The 23058-nt window shown below is 39.8% G+C and overlaps 1 protein-coding gene across 1 annotated transcript; it reads left to right on the forward strand.

Annotated features, from left to right (window-relative positions):
- The first annotated feature begins 4233 nt into the window (after nt 1-4233).
- Nucleotides 4234-7418, forward strand: srek1ip1 (SREK1-interacting protein 1). The gene is made up of 5 exons (XM_052074655.1): nt 4234-4353; nt 4627-4674; nt 4921-5055; nt 6128-6188; nt 6693-7418. Exons 1-5 carry the CDS (start codon nt 4341-4343, stop codon nt 6922-6924), a joined length of 489 nt encoding a protein of 162 aa, XP_051930615.1. The 5' UTR covers nt 4234-4340; the 3' UTR covers nt 6925-7418.
- The last annotated feature ends 15640 nt before the right edge of the window (nt 7419-23058 follow it).

A 23058-nucleotide genomic window follows, 5' to 3' on the forward strand; every position in this document is an offset into this window, starting at 1 on the left:
GCTGATTGGACGCTCTAAATTGTCCCTAGGTGTGAGTGTGAGTACGGATGGTTGTTCGTTTCTGTGTGCCCTGCGATTGGCTGGCAACCGATTCAGGGTGTCCCCCGCCTACTGCCCGGAGACGGCTGGGATAGGCTCCAGCACCCCCCGCGACCCTAGTGAGGATCAAGCGGCTCGGAAGATGAATGAATGAATGAAAAGGTTGGTGATGTTGCCAATATAACGTGGATGTTAAAATTCAGGTCTGAGTCCAATATTACTCCTAAGGTTTGGAATTTTAATAAAAATAATAATAATAATTAAATGATGTGAAAGACAATTGTAAATAGCACTGCGATTTATCCATTTTGTGTTTATATTGCACTTAATTGAACTGTGTTTGTTGTTTTTTTTTCTTATGTCTTCTTTCTACCTACATTCTTGCTGCTGGAGGCTGTAAATGTCCCCAGTGTGGGACAAATAAAGGATATCTTATCTTATTCGAAAGTTTTCAAGAGTGAGTTTCAAGGTGAATGCATGGCACGTCCTCGTTTGGTTTGAGATGGTTGCCAATTTCAACGAAGTACATCCTGTCCTAGGATAGTGTAGTAGTTTATTGATGATGTGGGTGTGAATGGATGTTTATCTCTATATGTGCCCTGTGACTGACTGGCGACCAGTTCAGGGAGTAGTCCGCCCGAAGTCAGCAAGGATAGGCTGCAGCACCGTCCGCAACCATATTCAAGTCAAGTCAAGTCAAGTCAACAGTATTTATAGAGCACTTTCAAACAGCCATCGCTGCATACAAAGTGCTGTACATGGAGCGATTTAACATATACAATAAACAGTAAGACGAATCAGTAATAAGTAATAAGTAATAAGGCGGTAGAAAGCACCAAGCAGTAAAATCAAGAGCAAATCTAAGTCATGCTGAGTCAAACGCCAAAGAATACAAGTGAGTTTTGAGGAGGGCTTTAAAGATGGGCAGCGAGGAGGCTTGCCGAATGTTCAGTGGGAGGTCATTCCAGAGAGATGGACCAGCAACAGAAAAGGCTCGATCCCCTCTGAGCCTCAGTTTAGTTCTTGGTACGTCTAGCAAAGACTGGTCCACAGGCCTGAGGCGCCGGGCAGGGGTGTAGGGGCGTATGAGCTCAGAGAGGTAAGGTGGCGCGAGATTATTCAGAGATTCAGAGATATTCAGAATAAGTGGTGTTGAAAATGGATGGTTGAATTGCAATTATATCTGTCAAAGTAGGCCGGAGTTGTCAAACGTTCAAACACACGCACACACAACTGTCAGTTGCACTTAATTTTAACCGATGATATTGCAATGAAGCTGAGACAAGCATGAAAGGAAAGAAGCGACAGTAAGACACAACGGAATGTCATATCATTGGCAGAGATGTCAACACTTCTCTGAACAAGTCTGTCTGCAGCTGCTAATTCATATTTATGAGCGCATCATTTTTAGGGCTCTACACTTTAGCGAGGGGATGATTTCAAATAATGAGCATGAAAGAAACTGTTCGTGTTGAGAAAAAGTTCTTCATTCCATGTCTTAGTTCAGTCAGTATGAGTAAGTTGCTAGTTTTAATAATAATAATAATACATCACATTTGTAAGCGCCTTTCACAACACTCAAGGACACTGTACAGCCAAGACCAATAGTAAAACACAGATAAAATAATAAATAAAGAAAGAAAGATTTAAGGCGGGTAGGCAAGTCTGAATAGGTGGGTTTTGAGCTGGGTTTTGAATAAGGAAAGAGAGTCAATATTACGAATGTTGGGAGGAAGTGAGTTCCAGAGTTTGGGGGCAGAGCGACTGAAGGCTCTGCACCCCATTGTACTGAGACGGGCAGAGGGTAGAAAAAGGTGGAGGGAGGATGAGGACCTGAGTGAGCGAGAGGGAATGGAGATTTGAAGAAGATCTGACAGATAGGGGGGCGCAAGGTTATGGATGGCTTTGAATGTATAGAGAAGTATTTTGAAGTTGATTCTAAGTTTGACAGGAAGCCAGTGGAGCTGTCGGAGGATGGGGGTGATATGATGGAAGGAGGGGGTTCTCTTTTTTTAAACCTGAGCTCTGAATGACTGTCCAGGAAAAAAACACAGAGTTGTTGTGGATTAAGCTCCATTTTGAGTCTGTGGTTGGACCTCATATAACTAATGTCGGTTGGTTTTATATTTTAGCTTTATGATGCAATCAAAACGTGTGTGTGTGTGTGTGTGTGTGTGTGTGTGTGTGTGTGTGTGTGTGTGGTGGGCAGCTTGTTCTGACATTTTCCATTTGTCAGTGTGACTCTTCCTGGTTGCCTTGAATTAACCTCTTTGGAAACCACAACAGACTAAACTGGAATAGCAATCAGGTATACAGGGCAAATATTATTTCTGAAAACATCATGTATGAAAATGCACTAAACTACTACACACCAAAATAGAGAGTTCTAAAATATTAAAACAGAGCCCTTACAACATTTGTTCTAATATAAGGGAGAGAAGGTGACGCTGTCAGAGAGTATTCTACCCATGTGCCTCTGAGACACTGCAGCCTATTTGAAACCCCAAAAGATTGGAAACAGTAAGGTGTATATCTAAAACACATTTTATGGCATATATTTTCTATTTAAACATTTTGACCCAACAGTTCCACATTCTCAAAGCAACCATTTCACACAGATCCTGCGTAAAAAATCGTTTATCCAGATGGCTTTGTGGCCTACTGTCTTGAAGTAGAAAGGAATCCATTTTAAAAGTACTTTATATCCACCACCTGGATCCAGGGCCAGAAAGACATAAGTAGAGAAGTTGTTGCCCCCCAGCGAGACTCTGAGTAAAATGTGGTTTTAATAAAAATACACATTTCTATAAGTAGTCTATGACTTTAAAATAAAGCAATGCCGTGAAAAAATATTTTATTTAAAAATCCATAAACAACTGGGCTGGAGTCATTTTAACTTACCTCTACATCAGGTGTCTTTTTTTTTCAAACTGAGAACTACTTTCTAAATGGTAAATGTGCTGTCACTCACATCGTACTTTTCAACCTTTGTTACTCAAAGCACCTTACAACCTTTGGTACTTAAAGCAGTTTACACAGTTTCCTCATTTACTTACTGATAACACAGCACAAGAAGCAACGCGGGGGGCGGGGGGGGGGCGTTCAGTGTCGTGCTCAAGGACATTTCGACAAGGTTGCGATGGCCAGCGATTGACTACCCTAACCTCTGGGTTAACCTCCCTACTCTACCACTCAACCACTGAACCCCAAACCCCCAAACGTCTTGGTTATGGATTAATGCAAATGGCTTCCAGTTTGCACACTTCTGAAATAACTGCTGAAATTACCTAATAATGTTACTACAGTACATGGTCTTCAGTTTTGGCAAGACACTGATCATGGTAATTATTTTTTTTACATTAGGAAGCACGTCAAGGTTAATACTCAATACAATCCCGGTACTTTGAAAGTGCTCTATAAATACAGTTGAGTTGAGTTGAGTTGAGTTGAGTTGAGTTGAGTTGAGTTGAGTTTTAAAAATCACTGGCAGTGTTTATATTTTCAAATGGTATCTTCACATACTGTATGTCCCATCACTGTTCACTGTTGAGCTATATTTAGAAGAGGCCTAAGGGCGACTCATTTGGTCTTTAAGGGCTATGGCACCGACGGGTACCACGCTGGTGATCCCTGCTCGACACAATATACAGTCACAATTACACGCTGTTACTCACATCTGGGTCTGCTTAATATGTTAGTGACATAGATCTCATTTATGAGAACCAGGTTTAATCACCCGCTATATTTGCTGATCTGATCGCCAAATTTGCAAATCTGTACCCACAGTTGACTCAATTGTACCCTCCAGCAAAACTTGATTAGAAAGTGCTGAAAGTGCGCCACTTAGTGGTAAGAAATAGTGCTTGGCCTTTTGCTTTCCAGCGTCTGCTTTCTCGGAACAATCGTATTTCTAGAAGATTTTATTTGTACGATTCATGACGTGATCAGCAATACATGTGACATGCTGTAAAATTTATAATGATAAATATGAAATATGCAAAACAGAAATTGAGTTGGCAACAACAAGAATGATTTCCGTGCTCATCCAGACGTTTTTTTTTACATTTTATTACTAATTTTGTTCATATATTATTTATTATCATTACATTCATTCATTCATTCATTCATTCATTCATTTTCCTCGCCCAGGAAGGAAAGAATGGAAACACGAAATGGGAAGGAACAAATTAGAATCCGGAACTACCAACTCCAGTCGGTCGTATTTTGGGTGAGAACCCTGACAATTCGTGTGGTCGTTTTCGCGCTTCAGCAATTAAATCGGCCTCATCGACACAACGACCATGGCGGTCCCGGGTACGCATCAGTGTAGTGACTTTATGTTTCTAAGTATACATATTGTTACATTATACTGCGGAAGTGGGTTACCTTCCGCGGAGTTGCTAACTTTTACTAGCCGAAACATCCACTGAAGTAATGTAGTGAAGCTACTGAAACCCTCCTCATTTATTCTTCATATTTATCGGGTCTATTTTATAATGAGATTGTATTTTAAATTTGTTTTGCGTCCTCGATGCGCAGAATTGTTTGAAACACACTAAGATCGTCCTATCCTTTTTCATTAAACAGGTCCGAATAAGGACAACATCAGAGCTGGATGCAAGAAATGCGGATATCGTAAGTCCACTTGAACTAAGGTTCCACGGTCATTGCAGAATGTATTTAGCCCAGTCTGTTTGGGATTTAAGTCAAAAGAGTTCAAACAATGACTTTGCCGTTGTCTCAACCCGGAAATTGTCCATATTTTATTTTCTCGGCATACAATTGTTGTGCATAACATACTCGTGCTGTTTTTTTTTAATTTGTTTGTTTTTTTTACAATTATTGTCCAATCAACACATGTCTTTTGTTTGTTTGTTTCAGCGGGCCATTTGACTTTTGAGTGCAGAAACTTTGTGAGAGTTGACCCCCAAAAAGACATTGTTCTGGATGTAAGTAGCACCAGCACTGAGGAGAGTGAAGAAGAAGTCCTGGGTCGAAGTGGACAAGGTCGTCGAGGTAAGACGTCATATTAAAAAGAACATACTAACACCAAACAACATCTGGTCTAGTAAACATGGTAATGATTGGGTGGTTATATGGTTGGTTGCTTTTGTGTTATTTTATATTCCAGGAAGACAAGATAACATACCTCACACATTTGCTGCAAATAACATGGTGCATTCAGTGCCCATTTACCACATAGGAATCTAAAAACACGGCACTGTTCGCCACATTAATTGTTTTTCTTCGGTTACAGTTTTTTTTTTTTTTAATCATGAACAGCCATATCACATTTCCATTTAAATTAATAGCCCAGCTCTGGCCCCTGAAATGGCAGACGTTTCACCAAACGCAAATCATTAATTGAAATATTTTAACATTCATCTGCATGCTTTTCTCGTAGTATTGCCATTTCACTTCGGGTAATTGTAGCCTGTAACACAAAATGTTTCAGTTATATGTACCGTATGCAAAAGTAATAGAAAAGGGACAAAGAAGAAAAAAGAAGTAAAATTTGGTTGTTACACTAGTCAGAATATGATTATTGTTACCTTTGTGCGTTAAATTAAAAAAAAGTGACTAAAGAAATACGAGACTGGTTCTTGCGACTTGAGAATACCACTATGACAGGACACCTGCAGTGATACTTGACATCATTGCTAACTACTTTTATTCACCGCCACACGTTGCCCGCAGGGCTTCGTGATGGCATAGCTCGGACTGAGCCAAACAGTATCCAATAGGCGCTGGGGCTGGAGAAAGACGCTGCTTGCTGCACTGCATGTGGGTTGCTGTCTCAGTCGACAGTTGGTGAATAAAGGATTGTCATTCGTGTTGGCTAACAAAGTGTTGTCATCCGTGTTAACCTTAAAATACTGGTACCTTCACACAGCTAATAAGGCTCCATCTGCCCGGAGGGTACATGTCAGGCTGGTCAAGTGATATCGCGGTTGTAGTAGTCTTCCAAGTCAGAACAGGAGTACACACTTAACAGTATTGGCACCGATGCTGGTATCAGAGATTGGTGCATCCCTGCAAGATTAATAATGGTGCTTCTGACTGACTTTACACATGTCCAACTCTTCAGATGATGACCACAGAAAAGAAAAGCACAAGCAGAAGAACAAAGAAAGAAAATCAAGAAAGAGGTATGTTATTTCAATTGAGTGGTGAACAACAATTGGTCATTTTACATGGTGATTTCCCAAAATTGCTCATTGATAATGTTTCCCCAAAATATGGAGCGGTGTGGCATGGGCCATCCAGATGAAGATTATTCTGCAGTTTTCTTTTTAATTTGTTTGTTTTTAATACAAAAAAAATGTCACTGAAGGCAGGGATCATGGCTTCTTTTTGTTTCATTCCAGTCAAACTTTTTGTGGCGGCATTACTGCCACTTACAGAACCGGAGTGCAATATATTGGAAAATTGTGAAAACTATATGTAACAACAACAATAGACTGACATTTAGGTGTTTTTTTTTTAGTTTTATCTCAAAGAACTCAAGAAATGACTTTTCTTGTACACTACTTGTTTTCTCTTAGTTATAAAAACGTAATAGGCACTTGACATATAAAGGAAAAATCACTGGAATTACTATTTTGACTTTTCCAAAGTCTGCGTTTCATTGAATTGTCTTGTTTTCTTCTTAGACATTCTTCACCATCAAGTGACGAAGAAACTACCAGGAAGAAAAAGAAACGTAGCAGGTCTCTTTCCACGTCTGATGATGAAGAGCGACGGAAGAAAAAGAAACTGAAAAGCCACAAGAAGAAAAGTAAGAAGAACAAACGGGATCATGGAAAGCAAAAAAAGAGACACCGGAAGAAGAAACAGGAAAGCTCCTCTTCCTCCTCCAGCTCGAGTGAATCAGACAGTGACTGAACTATGTTCAGGGGTCCTTTTTTTAAATTACCGTATCATTTTTTTTTCCATTCCATTAAATTTTGTTGACATAACTCAAAAGGGGAATTGGTAAAATGAAATGTGGGAAGAAAAAGGGGGAGAGCTACACAAGAAGAACTGGCGGCCGTTTTACAGTTTTAATCGTGGAAATGTTTTGGGTTATTTAGAAAAGGTGTAAGCCATAAAAGAATCTGCAGAAAAGTTGGACGCAATGCCCCTCAATTAGCTTCAACTGTAGCTTTTTTTCCCAAACTATCAAACAAGGTTATCCGATGGTCGAGATCATACGTTTGATGTTGTTTCTTTACAATACCTCACATCAATACTCAATAATCAAACAACGTGTTTACTTATTTGTCAGTGTAACCAGTAGTTGAATAGTTAATCTCAAATGTCCAAAATCATTTGGATATTTGTGATAGTTATTGCCAGTGTTGCTGTGTTAAGTCATTGAAGTGGGAAAACCAAATATACACACATCCCTGCTTTTTGAGCTGATAATGGGAAGGGTCTCCGTGTTTGAATCTGAATATCGTTCACATTTTATGGACAAAAATTACACTTCATTTAAAATCAGCTACCGTATTCTGAATCCCCACTAAATGATCATTTGTACAGCCTTTTTACAAAGAAAAAAAGTCAGTACCTGTCATTGTCTTAATAACAATACAATATATTGCGCATAGGAACAATTTGGGCGGTAGATGGCAGCAACATGCAATTATGCAGTTTTCACCCGTCGCACATTGCTGATGTGAGAGAGCTCATAGTTTCTGTCGCTTATAGTGTGCAACACAGTAAACCCATAAAAACAGGGTTTTCTGTATCACTGTCATGACACTGCGCCCTCTTTTCTCAAAGGAGGGTTCTCGAACATTCTTCTCAAGAGTGTATTTTACACAATACATGTATTTTTATAAGGTGTTTAGGGAGCCTTGAGGGGGGAAATTAAGTGCGGCAGTCCGCCTCGTGGTCACGCTTGGAACAGCATTTGCTGGCACACCTCGTTTAAATCTTCATTCAAACTGCATTCCAATAAAAGAAGACCCACTTGTTTGGTATAATATGCATAAAGTCAATCATCCATTTGTTGTTAAAGCTCATGTTGCTGATTGAGAATACTTGATGGCCGTGGCACGCGTGTCAAACATCAATCTTAATTTCTTTTAATTCTTATATACAGTGTGTGTGTGTATATATATGTATTTACATATATATGTATGTATGTATATACATATATACTTGATATATGTGTGTGTATATGTATATATACTTTATATATACATGTATCTATGTATATGTGTATATACACTGTATACTTTTGTTCTTCTACATCTTCCTTTCATAACTTTGCTGCTGTAAATTGGGAATTTCTCCATTGTGACACAAACGTTTTCTTAGCTTATCGCATTAAATGTTACAAGTGGGAGTAATGTGATCAGCACGTGCGTATCAAGTGCACATGGACCTCAAGCCAATATGTACACTGTGTTCAAGGAACAGATACGCATTAAGCCATAATATTTTGGTTTATGACAGTTTGAACACATTTACACTCACTGCCCATGAATCAATTTAAAGGGCTGTTGAATAAACACTTTACTGTGACGATCTCTTGGCAAGGAACCCAAAAACTGTCGCCAATACTGTTAGCACCAAATTTCAGAAGAACCTGCAAAGGCTTTTTAAAAATCGTAAAAGATGTGGCACTTAAAATGACCTATTAGAAAAAAATAATGGTAACAGAAGGGGGAGGGTTCAATGTCCGTGCAGTCTCAGTTAAGGTCTACCGTGCGAAGATTTGCACCAAAAGATATTTGTACTGGTTCCAGTTTTGTATCGGATGCATTATTGGATCAAGACTCTTGTGGGTATGGTGTCCACAAATTTGCTGCTGAGCAACTTGAAAACATACAATCATATTGGAATCTGCACCTTATGTTAATGCATCCACCATTCAGTCGTTGAGGTCAGCCATTTGCCCAAAAAAAACTCTAAACAAACAAACAAAAACCCCATTAGGTCTCAGTTTGACATGAATGCACCAAAGATGTTTGCATGGAGACTCAATCACTGACTGCACTGCTGCAGTTAAATTCTCTTCAAAGAGACTTTGAAAATCTCTTTTTCATGCAAATGGCTCCATAGAGTCACATTTGCTCTCTGCTTTCCCGTGTAGCCCAAAAGGCTCAATAAAAGCCAATGGGCTGAGGGGAACTAGTTGTTGTTGCACAAACAGCATATGTTTTGCTCAGTGTGGCTGCACATAGGCACTTCTACTTTGGCTTCATTTCATGTTCTCCCACCATCTGGGCCATTATGAAGTTTCCAACTTCACAGAGTTGGTGTCATGAATATTTGAAACAAATAAGTATATAAAATACTCGATGAATTACCGGTAGTAGTCACAGATTCATGAGACACTTAACATATGTAAGGCCTTGTGCATGTAAAGATTTTTCAAATCTCAACTGATTTTCAAAATGGTGCAAAAGACAAAGACATTTTAGAATTGTGATCCAACGGATACACAAAGGAACAAATATTTCTAGCTTTTGGTGCACACCTTTACCTGATACTTTACCTGACACTGCATGGACAGTGAAGTTAAAATTCATCCATCCATCCATCCTTTTTAAAAACCACTTATCCTGGGCAGGGTTGCGGGGAGGGTGCTGGAGCCTATCCCAGCTGAGTTTGGACGAAAGGCTGGACTATACCCTGATCTGGTCGCCAGTCACTCGGAGGGCACAAACGACCATTCACACCCACATCCACATCATCACTGAGTGGGAACCAATTCTATCCTCAAGTCAGAATTCATGACAAAATTAAATAAAAAAATAGATATATTGCCAGCTCAGGTACAGCAACAGACCATCAGAATTGTTTGGACTCTTTCTCCTGGCCACATCATACACTCTAAGCCACTTGAGGGTCACAAAGCAGAATTCATGGATCACTTCATGATCACTTTTTATGAAGTATTATGAGACACGTTTATATTTTATGGATCACTTTCCTATTGAAATTGCACACCTTGTCCCAATAATTGATGTTTTACATGTGAAACCTCCAAGACCCAGAAAAGCATGATCCAAATATTGGACACACTTTGATGTTTGGCAGCTCACTTGTGTGCCTGCAAGCACTACTGAAATCCTGTTTCAAAGGTGTCCTTGAAGACAGGACAAGTGCCTGTTGGAGACGATACATTTGCCACTAATTTAGGTTCTACATCTTAAATTTCATTTCAGTCTTCCTATTCTGGCCCTTAGAAACACAGCAGCAGTGGGACGCTGGTGTCAAACTCAAGGCCCGGGGTCCAGATCCGGACCGCCACATCATTCTATGTGGCCCGCGGATACAAATCAAGCACGTCAACGTGCATGATGCTCGCTAAAATCTTGAAATTCTCACATGTAATAAATAGGAGACATATTGTAAGCATTGTCTTATAACCAAACCCCTCATTACAAGTAACAAATAATACATTGTTATTATAGATTTTTTTGTTTGGTTTCAGTCGTAATGGCCCTCCAAGGGAAACGGTCACTAAAATATGGCCCACGACAAAAATGAGTTTGACACCCCTGCTCTAGGATAAATAGACTGTAGTCCATATGTCTCAAGTCATAGAAAAAAAGAGTGTAATAAATACCACACAGCTTCACAGGAAGTGTGTTCAACATACTCCCAAAACCCACAAGGAAAGATAATAAGGGGCCAAACGGGGCGAGGGATATTCTTTTGGGTTGCTGGAGTTTTGTTTGAGCAGACCTAGTTCCTACAAGTTTCTCTTTCAGACTGCAGCTTGTTTCTATAATGCGCAATTAAACAAAAACACCCTGACTGGGTGCCTCACACGGGGGAATTTAAACAGGGTCTTATTGGATCATATTCTGTATGACCACTACTGACCTCATTTATTGCAGAGATGAGGAATAAACATCAGTTGGCCATGATGGAGACCTTTCTTTTGAAATTAGTTTTGTCTTATTTAGATTTTTTTGCCATGTTTTATATACTGTAGTGGCAAATGTAACATTGTGGACGTGTTGGAAACTAACAGGCTGTCAGAATATTAGGCACAATCACATTAGAGCCAATTGAAAAACTCTGTAAAAGTATGTATCTTGATGATGATAGGAGCTCCAAAATTACTGCCCACAAGAGCTGACACAGTGCTCCTCCAATTGGAGTCTGCTTGATAAGTATAGTCAGTGATCCAAGAGACAGCGGATGTTGTGATGTATCCAAAGCAGCTTCAAAACGTATTGCCTTCATTTATGACATTCAGCCAAAATCTCGAGCAAGTCCAGAAGCTGGCATTCAGTTGGTGAAGTTTTCTGACAACTTAACTGCGCCAAGAAAAAAAAGTGTACCTTCAGCACCACCAAAAACAGTTACAACTTCTGCTAAAATATTTTTATTACGTTTCCATCATCTGACGGGCTTCGAGGACAAATAGTGTCATGATCTCATCTCGTGACTATTATTTTCTCTGATGCTCTTTCCACTTCTATGTATTATCGAGGAGTTGTGCATTTTTTGACCAATGAGAGGATTCTGTCCTTTTGTTTGTGAAAATCATCAAGCGGCAAAAGATAGTTGAAACCGAATCAAGTTATTTTTCACTCGCTGACATCACCATAAGCCTTGTTTCCCTTATTCCCCCAGCCATACCAAACCCCTTTTTTCTGTTGATGGAAAAAGGTCTTCATATTGCTCATTTTGCCCAAAGAGTGTACCAGCTGGTGGATGGATACAAACCTAGGAACCCTCTGATCACAATGCCTCTTCTTAGTAACGCTTTTCTCTCAGTTGGAGAGTTAAGTGCCTCATTCAAGGCCATCTGATGAGCACACTGCACAAATTTGATCTCAGGAGTATTGTCACATAGCTTGACTAAAGTTGTTGTCACAGTCACACTTTTACAGAATCACCGAAACTTAATCTCATCCTTGGTGTGTTTATTTTAGACATTAGACATGTATAATGAGTCTTTAGAGCTTCTGGAGCGGGCTCAACACACATATCTTTTTTTTTTGGTCATCGTAATAATATAGGTTACTTACCTTTATGAAATTGTAGCCAGAATAATATGTGAGTTTGAAGCTGGTTATTATCAGTTCCATAAATATTCAGTACTTCTGTATGACTATTGTCAGAACACATTACTCATGTAAAAAAGTAGTTATGACCACACCACATTTAGAGCACATCACCATCTTTTCTGTTTTACGATTGTATGGTCCAGTTATTCAACTGTTCAATTTTTTTTCGTTTACGTGCAAACAAGGCATTTTACCCTGCATCCTATTTTCTTTTCCTTTGGGACCACACATTTTTTTTTTTTTAATGAACTGGCTTTACAAGCATGGAGAACAGGGGGGGGGGGCAAAGCCCATTAAGGTGTAGGAATAATGTGTAGGTGTGTGTTTAATGCAATATTTTACACTTTAAGATAAGTTCGTTAATCACTCCCGCAAGCTTGGCTTTGAATTGTGTACATCAATGCAGTTAATGTTCTGCCAACTAATGAAAAAATTCTATGCTTTTTTTTTGTCTAAGGAAAACAACAAAGAACAGTTTGGTTTGGCACCAATTGTTTCTCATCAAGGAGGCAAATGTTTTATCCTCAGCTTTAGGGACTTCAACCACTCCTTTTATAAAATAGGTAGCACGTAGTCTGCTGCGTATTCTGTGAAGACAGTCTTAGAACCCGCAAATACTAAAAGCCGCCTCTGTCTGCCAATTGCGCCGCCAATTCTGGAAGTAACACAACGACTGTCCAAAAGGATGTTTTCTGTCTGTTAAATCCAGAGTTCTTTGGGTTCTGGGTCCCTTAAATTGATGTTCCACTGTATAGGGTATGACTTAGATTTTCTGCGATTTACAGTACATCAAGCTTTTGCTAACTGAACAGCTCCTGTGTATAAAAATGTGAAAAGAAAGAGACCTGAATTTTACATCGTAAGATCACCTAGCATTTTGGTCTTCAGAAAAAGGAAGCATCACCCAACACCGATGCTTGATTCTGAAACCATTGAATGATTCCAACTTGTTTTTGTGGGTCAAAGTGAGAATGTTGTTATTTTTCATTCATGACTTCAAACAGCAGTTGTAAAAATTGGTAAGGAGTATAACCACTGAGACGGAGGTAACCAGAGATGTTTTCTCAGTCATTCCCTCTTGGCTATAGCTAAAACCACGCCTGCAGCATATGGTGAAAGGTGAGGAAGAGTGAGAAAAGGAGAGCATGAAACACTGCCAAAGAATAAAAGAAGGAGTGCAAACGTGGGACGAGGGCTGATGGTGCGAATGAGACTGATGGCAAGATGAAGGTGATAGAAGGATTATTTCTCTGCATGAACCTCAAATTCCAGGTTCGAAACCCACGGAAAGTAAAAACAATTGACATTTGAACTGCACAAAAGCACAACACAACTATGCTAACTCATAGGCCTTCATTTGAATATTTTTTTTTTCAAAATTCAAAGTAGGCTAAATCAGCTATTACAAAACGCATACTCTTTTACAGTTGCCAAACATAAAAACAATCAAGTCTTGCTCAACTTAATCAACAGGTTACATTGTGTTAAGTGAGCCTTGACCTAGTGTAGAATCTTTCTTCTGCAACCGCTTTTCTTTTGTTCTTATGCCTGCAGTTGTCCTTGTTGGGGTGGCACCGTGTCAACTGGTTGGCATGTTCGCCTCACAGTGCAGAGTTGCAGGGTTCGATTCCGGCTCCGGACTTCCTGTATGGAGTTTTCATGTTCACCCCGTGCCTGCGTGGGTTAACTGTGGGTACTCCAGTTTCCTCCTACATTCCAAATATACGAATGACAGGCTAATGGAACACTCAAAATTGTCCCTAGGTGTGAGTGTGAGCGTGGCAACCGGTTTGGGTTGTACCCCACCTACTGCCCGAAGACAGTCGGGGTAGGCTCCAGCATGCCTGTTGTCAGCTTACTGACCGTCGTGCATGATGGCAGTATAAGTGTCAAAGCTTGGTATTGAGGAAGACATCCAATTTTTGCTCATAAACAAGAACAACATATTACTTTGGGGAAAAAAGAGAGTCAAATGTAACAATCTCCAAACCCATCAGGATATCGAAGTTACAGATGGAGAAATGTAATTAAGTAAAAAAGGGCAATCTTTAATGATGAATACTTTCATTTAAGAGATTGGAGAACACTGCTTTTCTGCAAGGACTGACTTTGAAGATTATTCCAACCTCGTGCATTCAACAGCTGCAAAGGTGTTGGAGATTGTTGGGAAATGTATTTTCCTTCATTTGAGTCCTATTGATCGTGGTACAGTACTATCTGCTGGCTATGATTTATTGCTTTTTCTGATTGTATTTTTTTTAAGGGTAGCCCACTGTTTCTCTTAGGGTTATGTCTGTGCGGTGGGTACATAAAGCATCATAGCAAGCCAAGGTGGTCTCAGTGCTGAATGGGCTGGTGTTGAAGAGCTCTGATTGATCTGGGCTGGAGATTGGTGGCGGCCTGGGTCATGCGGTTCCATGTGCAGGTTGAGAGTGATGATATCAGTGGGAGATTAGAGTTATGCCCTTACTCCAAATGCAAGCTGCTTTTCTCACCCTGGGAAAGTGATTCTTGCCAACTTTGCAATTGTAATTTATTTGGACTGTTACATACTGCAAGTTCAGTGGTGCTTTGCTTTCTTTTGAAAAAAAAGACTTATCTTCTCGATGTTTCTGATTTGATTCTGTACATGAACTCAGTATTTTATGATTTTAACCAAGCTGCATTTATGTCCTTCCATACTTTTTGTCGACACCTTATCCTCACGAAGGTCAGGGGTGAGCTGAAGCCTAACCTCGCTGAAAGGTGGGAAATACTGTACACTGGGCTGGTCAGCAGTTATATAGTAGTTGTTGGCAATCACCTTTACACCTACCGACAATTTAGAATCTTCACTTACATACATGTTTTTGGAAAGTGGAAGGAAGCCAAAGTACTTGCAGAAAAAAAACGCAAAGCAAGGGAAGAACATGCAAACTCAACATAGGATGGCCTGAGCGTGCATTTGAACTTCTAACTTCATAAACTGATGAGAAGGTGCTTACCACTCAGTCTGCATTCACGACAATACGGAACATAGAACAAATCCATCTTATATGATTAAAATTGTGGCTGGTCAGAAAAAAAAATAATAACTGTCCTCTGAGGAGATATGTGGCAGCTATGGGATGGTTTCCATCCATCCATCCATTCGTCTATTTTCTGATCCGCTTATCCTTACAAGGGTGTGCTGGTGCCTATACTTTGGGCATTCGGTGGGGGACACCCTGAGCTGGTTGCCAACCAGTCGCAGGGCACACAACAATCATAAACAAACAAGCATTTGCGCTTACAATCACACCGAGGGACAATGTAGAGTATTACTAGCCTGCCAAGCATGTTTTGGGAACGTGGAAGGAAACCGGAGCACCCAGAGAAAAGCCACCCAGGCACGGGGAGAACATGCCAACTCCGCACAGGAATGCCGGAATCGAACCCTGCACCTCTGCATTGTGAAGCAGACACGCTAACCAGTCGAGTACCGTGTCGCCATCCTTTATCATGTGTAGGATCGAATTTTGACACAATCAGCTCGTGGTCCTTTTTTGGGGGGGGGTCTGCTTTTTGCCATCTGAAGCGCACTGATTGATAACTCCATTTCTATGACGCATTGTACGTTCAAGGTCACAGGATGAATGATAACCGCCCTCCCAAAACAGCAACACCATAAGTGAATTCTGTTTTGGGGCGAGCGTCAATCTAAATACATGTGTAATGTCGCTTCATCTTTTGAGGCATTAAAAGCAGTAATTGGAAACGAAAGCAGTCACCCTTGAGCTTTTTCCTTATTCCCATCTCCCAAAAATCAATTTCAACTATCTTAGATTGATGATGTCACTATTTTGACTACGGCAACAGTTTTATCTGAAGGAGCCAGCGCCAAGTTATACATGAAAAGACTTTCAAGTTGGCTATTCAAAACAAAAGATTAAACGTTTTAGTGTGGGAACACCCGTTTGAGACATTGAAGTAGATTTCAAAGCATTTGAGTGAGGGAATTGTTTCTTCATGCTGAGTCAAATTGAAAGCCAGCATGAGTTGGTTTCTTTACTGACAAACCGACAAATGTTTCTGACTGTCCACTAGGGTAAAAATGTTCATGTTCAATGAGAGAATTCAAAGAGCAGAGCAACGGAGGTGAGATAAAGTCAGATAAAGAAGATCTTAGTCACCAAGCTTTATTTCCAGCGATCACTTTGCTTGGACGTGTACTGGTACCTTACTGCAGGAGCCGCCGACATTAGGAGGCAAAATACATAAAGCAGCAGTCATTTACCGTACGTCTTCTCATCCATAGGTAAATATGATCCTCAAATCTTTCCGACACACCCATTATTGACTCAGAGTGAAGAAAGAGGAAATTCCTCTTAACGTCTGAATCCCACCCAGACGGACTTTGATGTTATTTGGGAGCTGCCCTTTCAAAACAAAGACAACTAAGCCTTATTTTAGTAAATTGTGACTCACTAATTCATATTGTAGCTAGATGGACATCAGAATTTAAGGGTTGATATGGTCAAGGGATGTGTTTAAAATACAACATGAGTTTATTTGTATACTTATATCGACTTACGAATTAAAGGAAAACATAAAAGAGGAAATGAATACATTTTCACTGATCCTAATAAGTGGCCACTCTGCCTTCTTGGATGACAGATCGATTTTATTGAAAAATAACAGAAACACTAATAAATATGAGAAATTAAATCTATTGCATAAGACACGGGTGCTGAAGAACAGCTCCCTCGCTGTCCACATGACAACATGAGAAGACTATTTGCTCTGACTTGTATCTACTGGAAAGCTACTGTATGTACTTTTACGTTTCATTTTAAATCAGAAATTTAGTTGTCAATATTTGTATCTTGGCAAAAATTACATTGTATACCTGGAAAAACAAATGCACATTTGTCTCGTCTTTATTTCAGAGAAGGAGCACTTAAATTTTAAATGTTGCGTATCGAGTTCCTAAATCCGGGCAACGGTCCAAAATTACAAGTCCGTACCATTACAAAAGTCAAACTGTATGTCTGGCTATGTTTCACAAGCTAATTGAACATGTTCCTGAGCAGAAGGTTATGCACTTAGATGGCATGTCCATTCCTTTTGGGTTGTCAAGCAATATTGTTTTATTTGGACCAACAACCCAGCTACCTCCACATTGGATGATGTCATATGTCTGGAAAATCATGACACAGTGAAGTAAAATGATGATTAAATTTGCAATTAACACATCACACTGACAGGAGAGCGTCCTGCCTCAATTTCGATGGGATCAAACTTGGGGTCCCTTACTTAAAATCTGCATTGTTAACTGTATAGCCTTGGACTACCAAGATTAACAGGATTTCCATTTTGCTACGGAAATGACACAGATGCCCTTGCGAAATCCCTCTGTGTAATCAGTGACATCATACCATAGCTCACGTTGGGTGCAGTTATACAGGATCACCCTCGCACAGATTCATTGACCACTTATAATACTGAATTCTCCCTGCGGTTACCAAGAAACTATTGACTATGTCAAAATGCTATCCTACCTTTAGCACTCTCAAATTAACATCTCACCCATGTTTGAATATAAATCCCAATATGGGTTAAGAATGAGAAGACAAATGACTCTTCAATATGTCTGTACAGGACCACGGTGCCCGGGTCTGATGATTTATTACAGGCCCGTTTGGTCCAGGAACTCCAATAAAGCAAAGTAAATTTATGACCAAGCAAATAATGATCTGACCAAAAAACAGAAAAAAAGAAGTAAGGTGAACTAAGGTGAACTATGCATTTTAAAATGGACTTTGGGTTGTTGACTGAGGCTTCATTGACCTGTTTGAGACGGATGCCAACCAGAAATGAGAGATGACATGTCATCTTTTATACTTCCCAAATAATGGGAAGCCCCTTCATAGAGCACAACTTTCCTGAGGTTCTCCCTGTTATCGTTAACAGCACAACGCATCAGAGATATTGATGATTTGATCGTACAATCCTTTCTTACAATACATGCTGATTTATATAGCGCTTTCACAACAGCGGCAGCTGTAACAAAGCGCTTTACAAAACAGTTAACATAAAGTAAAATAATAAACACAACACATAACATAAAATACGGACAGTCGTGCAGTCCTAACCACTTTTCCGTCACACGCTTTGTTGTTTGAAGCGGTTTGAGATGAAAGAGGAGAGAATCAAAGTGTCCTTTAACCAGTGGATCAGAGACGTCATGCTCAAAATGTGCACACGTCGGCTACAAGCTAAGTTTCAAAGTCAACAAGAAGCTGAACGTATGACAATGGTTTCTATCGTTTGGGGGTTAGGAGGGGTTATTTATTTATTTATTGAATTTGGTGGCCCGAATATGTCGTCTACCTTATAAGTAGACAATGTGGTCCTGATGGCTTCAACATTTAGCAACTTTCAGTGTTGCTGGGGCAGGCTTCAGTTGCATGTGAAGTTGCTGGGATGAAAATTAGAATAAGAAAAGTCAATTGTGCCGTCTGGGTTTGGAGTTTGACTTCAATTTTAGAGTTTCTCAGAGTGGAGGAGCTACTCATCTGGAAGGACTCCAAGTCGGGCTGCTTCAAAAGGAGTGAGATGAAGTGGCTCGTAAACATCAGCAGTAGTTGTAAGAAATTGATTAGCGGAGATCAGTTTACAGATGGACGATGCCTCGGACAGTTGTGATCACACCTTCCTTGGCAATGCCAAGTTCACACAGACACATTATTCTACCACTGCTGTTTATTGCAATGGGAATGGAGAGTGTTGTCATGGTTTCCCACTTTGTAAAATGTAAACGTAACATTGAAATTGACTAATATATCAAATATGTTTTCACTGTGTCCATGGTAGACCAGTGAAACTATCGCATTGAAAAAAGCAGACTACATTGACAGTCATACCTCGGTTTTCGACCATAATCCGTTCCAGAAGGCTGTTCGAAAACCGATTTGTTCTAAAACCGAAGCCACACTCTTTATTTTAAAAAAATCTTTCTTGAACACGTCTGCTCACAATGGAACGTTACATGAGGAAGCGTCACTTCATCGTGTAAGAAAGGCGAGAGGAGTCAAGTGGTGCATTAAAGTGCACTCAGTTTGGTCGAGAACCAATTTTCGGTCGTAATCCGAGGGATAAAAAAAACTCGAATTTTATGGTCGAAAACCGATTTGGATGAGAGCAGAGACGTTTGAAAACCAAGGTTTGACTGTATTCCACTTGTCATCACACATTTGGATTGTTTACCTTCAAATTAGATCAATAAAATAAAATACAAGCCACATTCAGAACGAGTTCCTTTTTTCCCATTAAACCACAGCCTTGATTTATGTAAGAAAATTGAAAAGGTCAAAATATTCCTATATTAATAAATAATACATACCTGCATAGTATTAATTATAGTATTAATTTCTTATTAGTTACTGATAGCATGTTCAAACTGGAGTGAAATATTTCCATTTTGTTTTTTTTTTGTTTACATGTTTTTGGTGCAGTCACAGTAAAATCATATAATCACAGATCATTTCTATTTTGGAGGCCAGCAACAGTACGTTCTTTGAGTCAGTAGCTTATGAGATGGCAGCGCCACTTCCCGGTGGCTCAGATTGCCAAGGAAATTAGCATTCTCCCTGTAAATTCGTTTGGTGTGAAATATGCCCCCGAAAGCACCCGAGATGATGTCATCTGAAGAGGGCACACATGCGTGCACACGTGCACAGACATTCTCATGTATACGCACACACACATATACACACACACGTAAACACGCTCTAAGTAAGTACATGTGACTTTTATCTCAGTTAAAGGCTGAAAAGATTGATGTGCGTGTGTCCTTAACAATTTGAAAACACAAGAAGAAGGGTTTTACAATGGCAATGCATCACTCAAGACACTAGTCACTGTAAATAATTACCTTGTTATATTGGTCGCCCTTATTGGAGACTTGGTGAGAGCTGAATGGTGCTTGTTAAAGTGGGTGAATCATCCAACTGCAAACAGAGACACAGATCCCCTTAAGTGACTAAACCGATTTAAACAAATAAGAGGAAGTGAGAGATCAAGGTGTTAGTGTTCCTTACCACATGTGCAGACAAGCCTTTATGGTAACACCTGTCTGCGAGACTGACTTACAGTAAACGTTGGAACAACATCAGTTTACTGAAGTCTGTTTTGGTTGCTATTTGCACAAACACAAGCCCAAGTTGTCAATTAACAGTGCACTATAATTCATATTAAGTATCTTCACTCTTGAAAAGGCAGGTCATCGAGGAAAGGACTTTCTGAGAATGATGTGATTTGATTCCAAATTGTTCAAATAGCAAACTACTTTAGCCATCAGTCATCATCAGCTTGTAAGGGTGCTGAGAAGGTGTGCAAGTGAGGTCGGCATTTGGCAATTGGTGGCATGCTTGAAAATACCGAAGCAGGATTCAATAGGGCGTTGTCAGCCATGTGCTTTGCTGACACCTCTCTGTTCGTGAAGTGTTGCAACAGCTTTCAAAAGAAGTCAAAAGGTTGACGGCAGTATGATACATAAGGTGTGTTGAAGGCATATCTCGATCTGCTACTTTTTCCTCACTCCACTACTGTGTTACCTCTTGGGAACACAACCACAATCTGGCTCCTTGTTTTCATTAGTTTCTGCATGATTAAGTCAAAATGTTTCACATCGTTCAAATGACGCAAAAGACAACTACTCTTACAAAGTCTGATATGAGTAGCGATATAAATTCCTAGCACGCATCCTATCACAAAAAAAAAGGGCGGCAGGGGGGGATTGCAGCTTTCTGGATTTGCCGGGGACCACTGGGGTGGTGGGTGGGCCATTAAAAATGAATGCCAAAAAAGAAGGAAAAGAGGGAAAATGCAACAAATGGGGGGAAATAGCCATTGACATATTGCGCCGGTCTTAGAGAAAGTATCATTGTTTGGATCTTTTTTGTTAGCAACAGCAAGGGGAGGCTTCCAGCAAGGTCTAAGACATATCATGTGCTTCACTTAAACCCCTGAAAGAGCCATTGGAAGGCCAAAACTTGGCCTGAACAGCTCCAGAGGACTTTGAAGTCAAATAAAGCCACCTCATCGATCACAGATTCAAAGGCCCCTTTTCCCTCCTCTTGTCTTGCACTCTCGCTTCTCACTCGCGGGAGCCTTTTGTTTATAGTGAAGCTGTTAGAAAACCCCTTCACTTCTCCCAGGAAAAAAAAGAAATCAAAACATAGAATACAACCAAGAGTGGCTCAATGACATAATCACATTTCAATGTTTAATACACTGCTTGTGACCATTTAATAATTTTTACTATAGTGTGCATGATAACTCAAGACAGTTTAGCACCTGTGTATAAAACTCCCTCAACTATCTTATATTTAACATTACATCACAATTTCCAAACACAATTTCTTTTTTATACTCACAGTTTTTATTCAGTTATTCAGGGAAAAGTGTGAACCTGGAATGAAATATTACAAAGTGGAGGTCAAATTTGTTAATATTTTTAAAAGCACCATTCGGACCGCAGCACAACTATGGGTTGGGGGGAGTGCCCCCCCCCCCTCCATCCACCCACACACACGGACCTGTGAATATCTCCGGCATGGACTCCTGCGAGTCCTTCCAACTGTGCGACTCTCCCGCACTGAATTTAAAATGAGGGGAGTCACTTGCATCGGCTGGGAAAGAAGCACGGCGTGTTGACCCCCACTATGGTGCAAACTAGCTGCGCCCGTCTATGAATATACCAAAACAAAGAAAACTTAACCCAGACACGCAATTGGACTGCACTTTGTGCTAGACTTGCACTGTTCATGAAAAAAGGGGCTTCAGTTGTTTCATTTACAACCACCTCTAAAGTCAACGAGGATAAGCTGTTTAGATAATGGATGGATTTAAAATACAGTAAACATTGCCCAAAGTACTGCACATATTTAATGATAACACTACTCCAAGTATTAATGTGGTATTGAAAGGGACTCTTCCCTAAAAAAAAAAATAAAAAAAAACATGAAAGTTTGTTTGTTTGTTTGTTTTATTGAGCATATATAGTACACACAATAACAGGTTGACAAAGGTCAAACAAAATTATAAAAGGAAAATTAGAAATAGTTAAAAGAGAAAAAAAAACACACATCACAGTTATATGCTCAAAGGAGTAGGAAGAAGTAAATAAAATTATCTAGTCCTACCCCTTATTATGTAACTGAATTGTTCATTTTTCAAAACAAAGAAATGAAAAACTACATCTCATTAAATATTTTTACCCTTGTGTATACGATGCTATTCTATTTCTACACCTTTTGATTTGTATATATATAGTTATTCTTTCTTCTTTTGTATTTCAATTTTCTGATATCTACATATATATAATATATATATATATATATATATATATATATATATATATATATATATATATATATTGCGCGTCGTCCCGCACGCGGTCTGTCCTTCCGTCTGTCCCTTTTTAAAACGTACCTACTTCACCGCGCCGCCACTGCGCCGCTCAGGCAGTGGCTCACTACGATCGCGCGGGCATCTTAGTGAAAAAATGTTGTCTACCCACAAGCATTGCAATGAAATTGTTAGTTATTTAGTAGAGCTAAACATCTCTTTATTTTCGCGATAAGCAATGAAGACGAACAAAAAGTTGAACCAAGCAACAACACTTTTGTGGGCCGAAGGCCCACCTTACCAGCCTTCCGCAGGAACTAGCTGATGAGCCGCCCGGAGGGCGGCGAACCACCACCTTACCAGCCTTCCGCAGGAACTAGCTGATGAGCCGCCCGGAGGTGCCCCTTAGTGCCCCTTAGATGATACCAGCTCTCTCCAATTTCAAAAAGCTGCTGGATATTTTGGCAAAGGAGGTTGTTATGTGCTTTATACATTAATTGAGTAATTTTGTAGTAAACCAGGTCGTAGAATTTCATTGTGTTTAATTTGATGAATATTGGATTTGTGGGTTCTATATATTTCGACCTGTTGATTATTCTGATTGCTTTTTTTTGTGATTTTAAAA

The sequence above is a fragment of the Hippocampus zosterae genome, chromosome 8, assembly GCF_025434085.1.
Source record: "Hippocampus zosterae strain Florida chromosome 8, ASM2543408v3, whole genome shotgun sequence".
Classification (NCBI taxonomy): domain Eukaryota; kingdom Metazoa; phylum Chordata; class Actinopteri; order Syngnathiformes; family Syngnathidae; genus Hippocampus; species Hippocampus zosterae.

Bases quoted from the DNA above. Each gene is read 5' to 3' on its own strand.
- srek1ip1 (XM_052074655.1), top strand. The intron at 4,675-4,920 runs GTAAGTCCACTT...TGTTTGTTTCAG, and splicing joins ATGCAAGAAATGCGGATATC to CGGGCCATTTGACTTTTGAG. The intron at 5,056-6,127 runs GTAAGACGTCAT...CCAACTCTTCAG, and splicing joins AAGTGGACAAGGTCGTCGAG to ATGATGACCACAGAAAAGAA.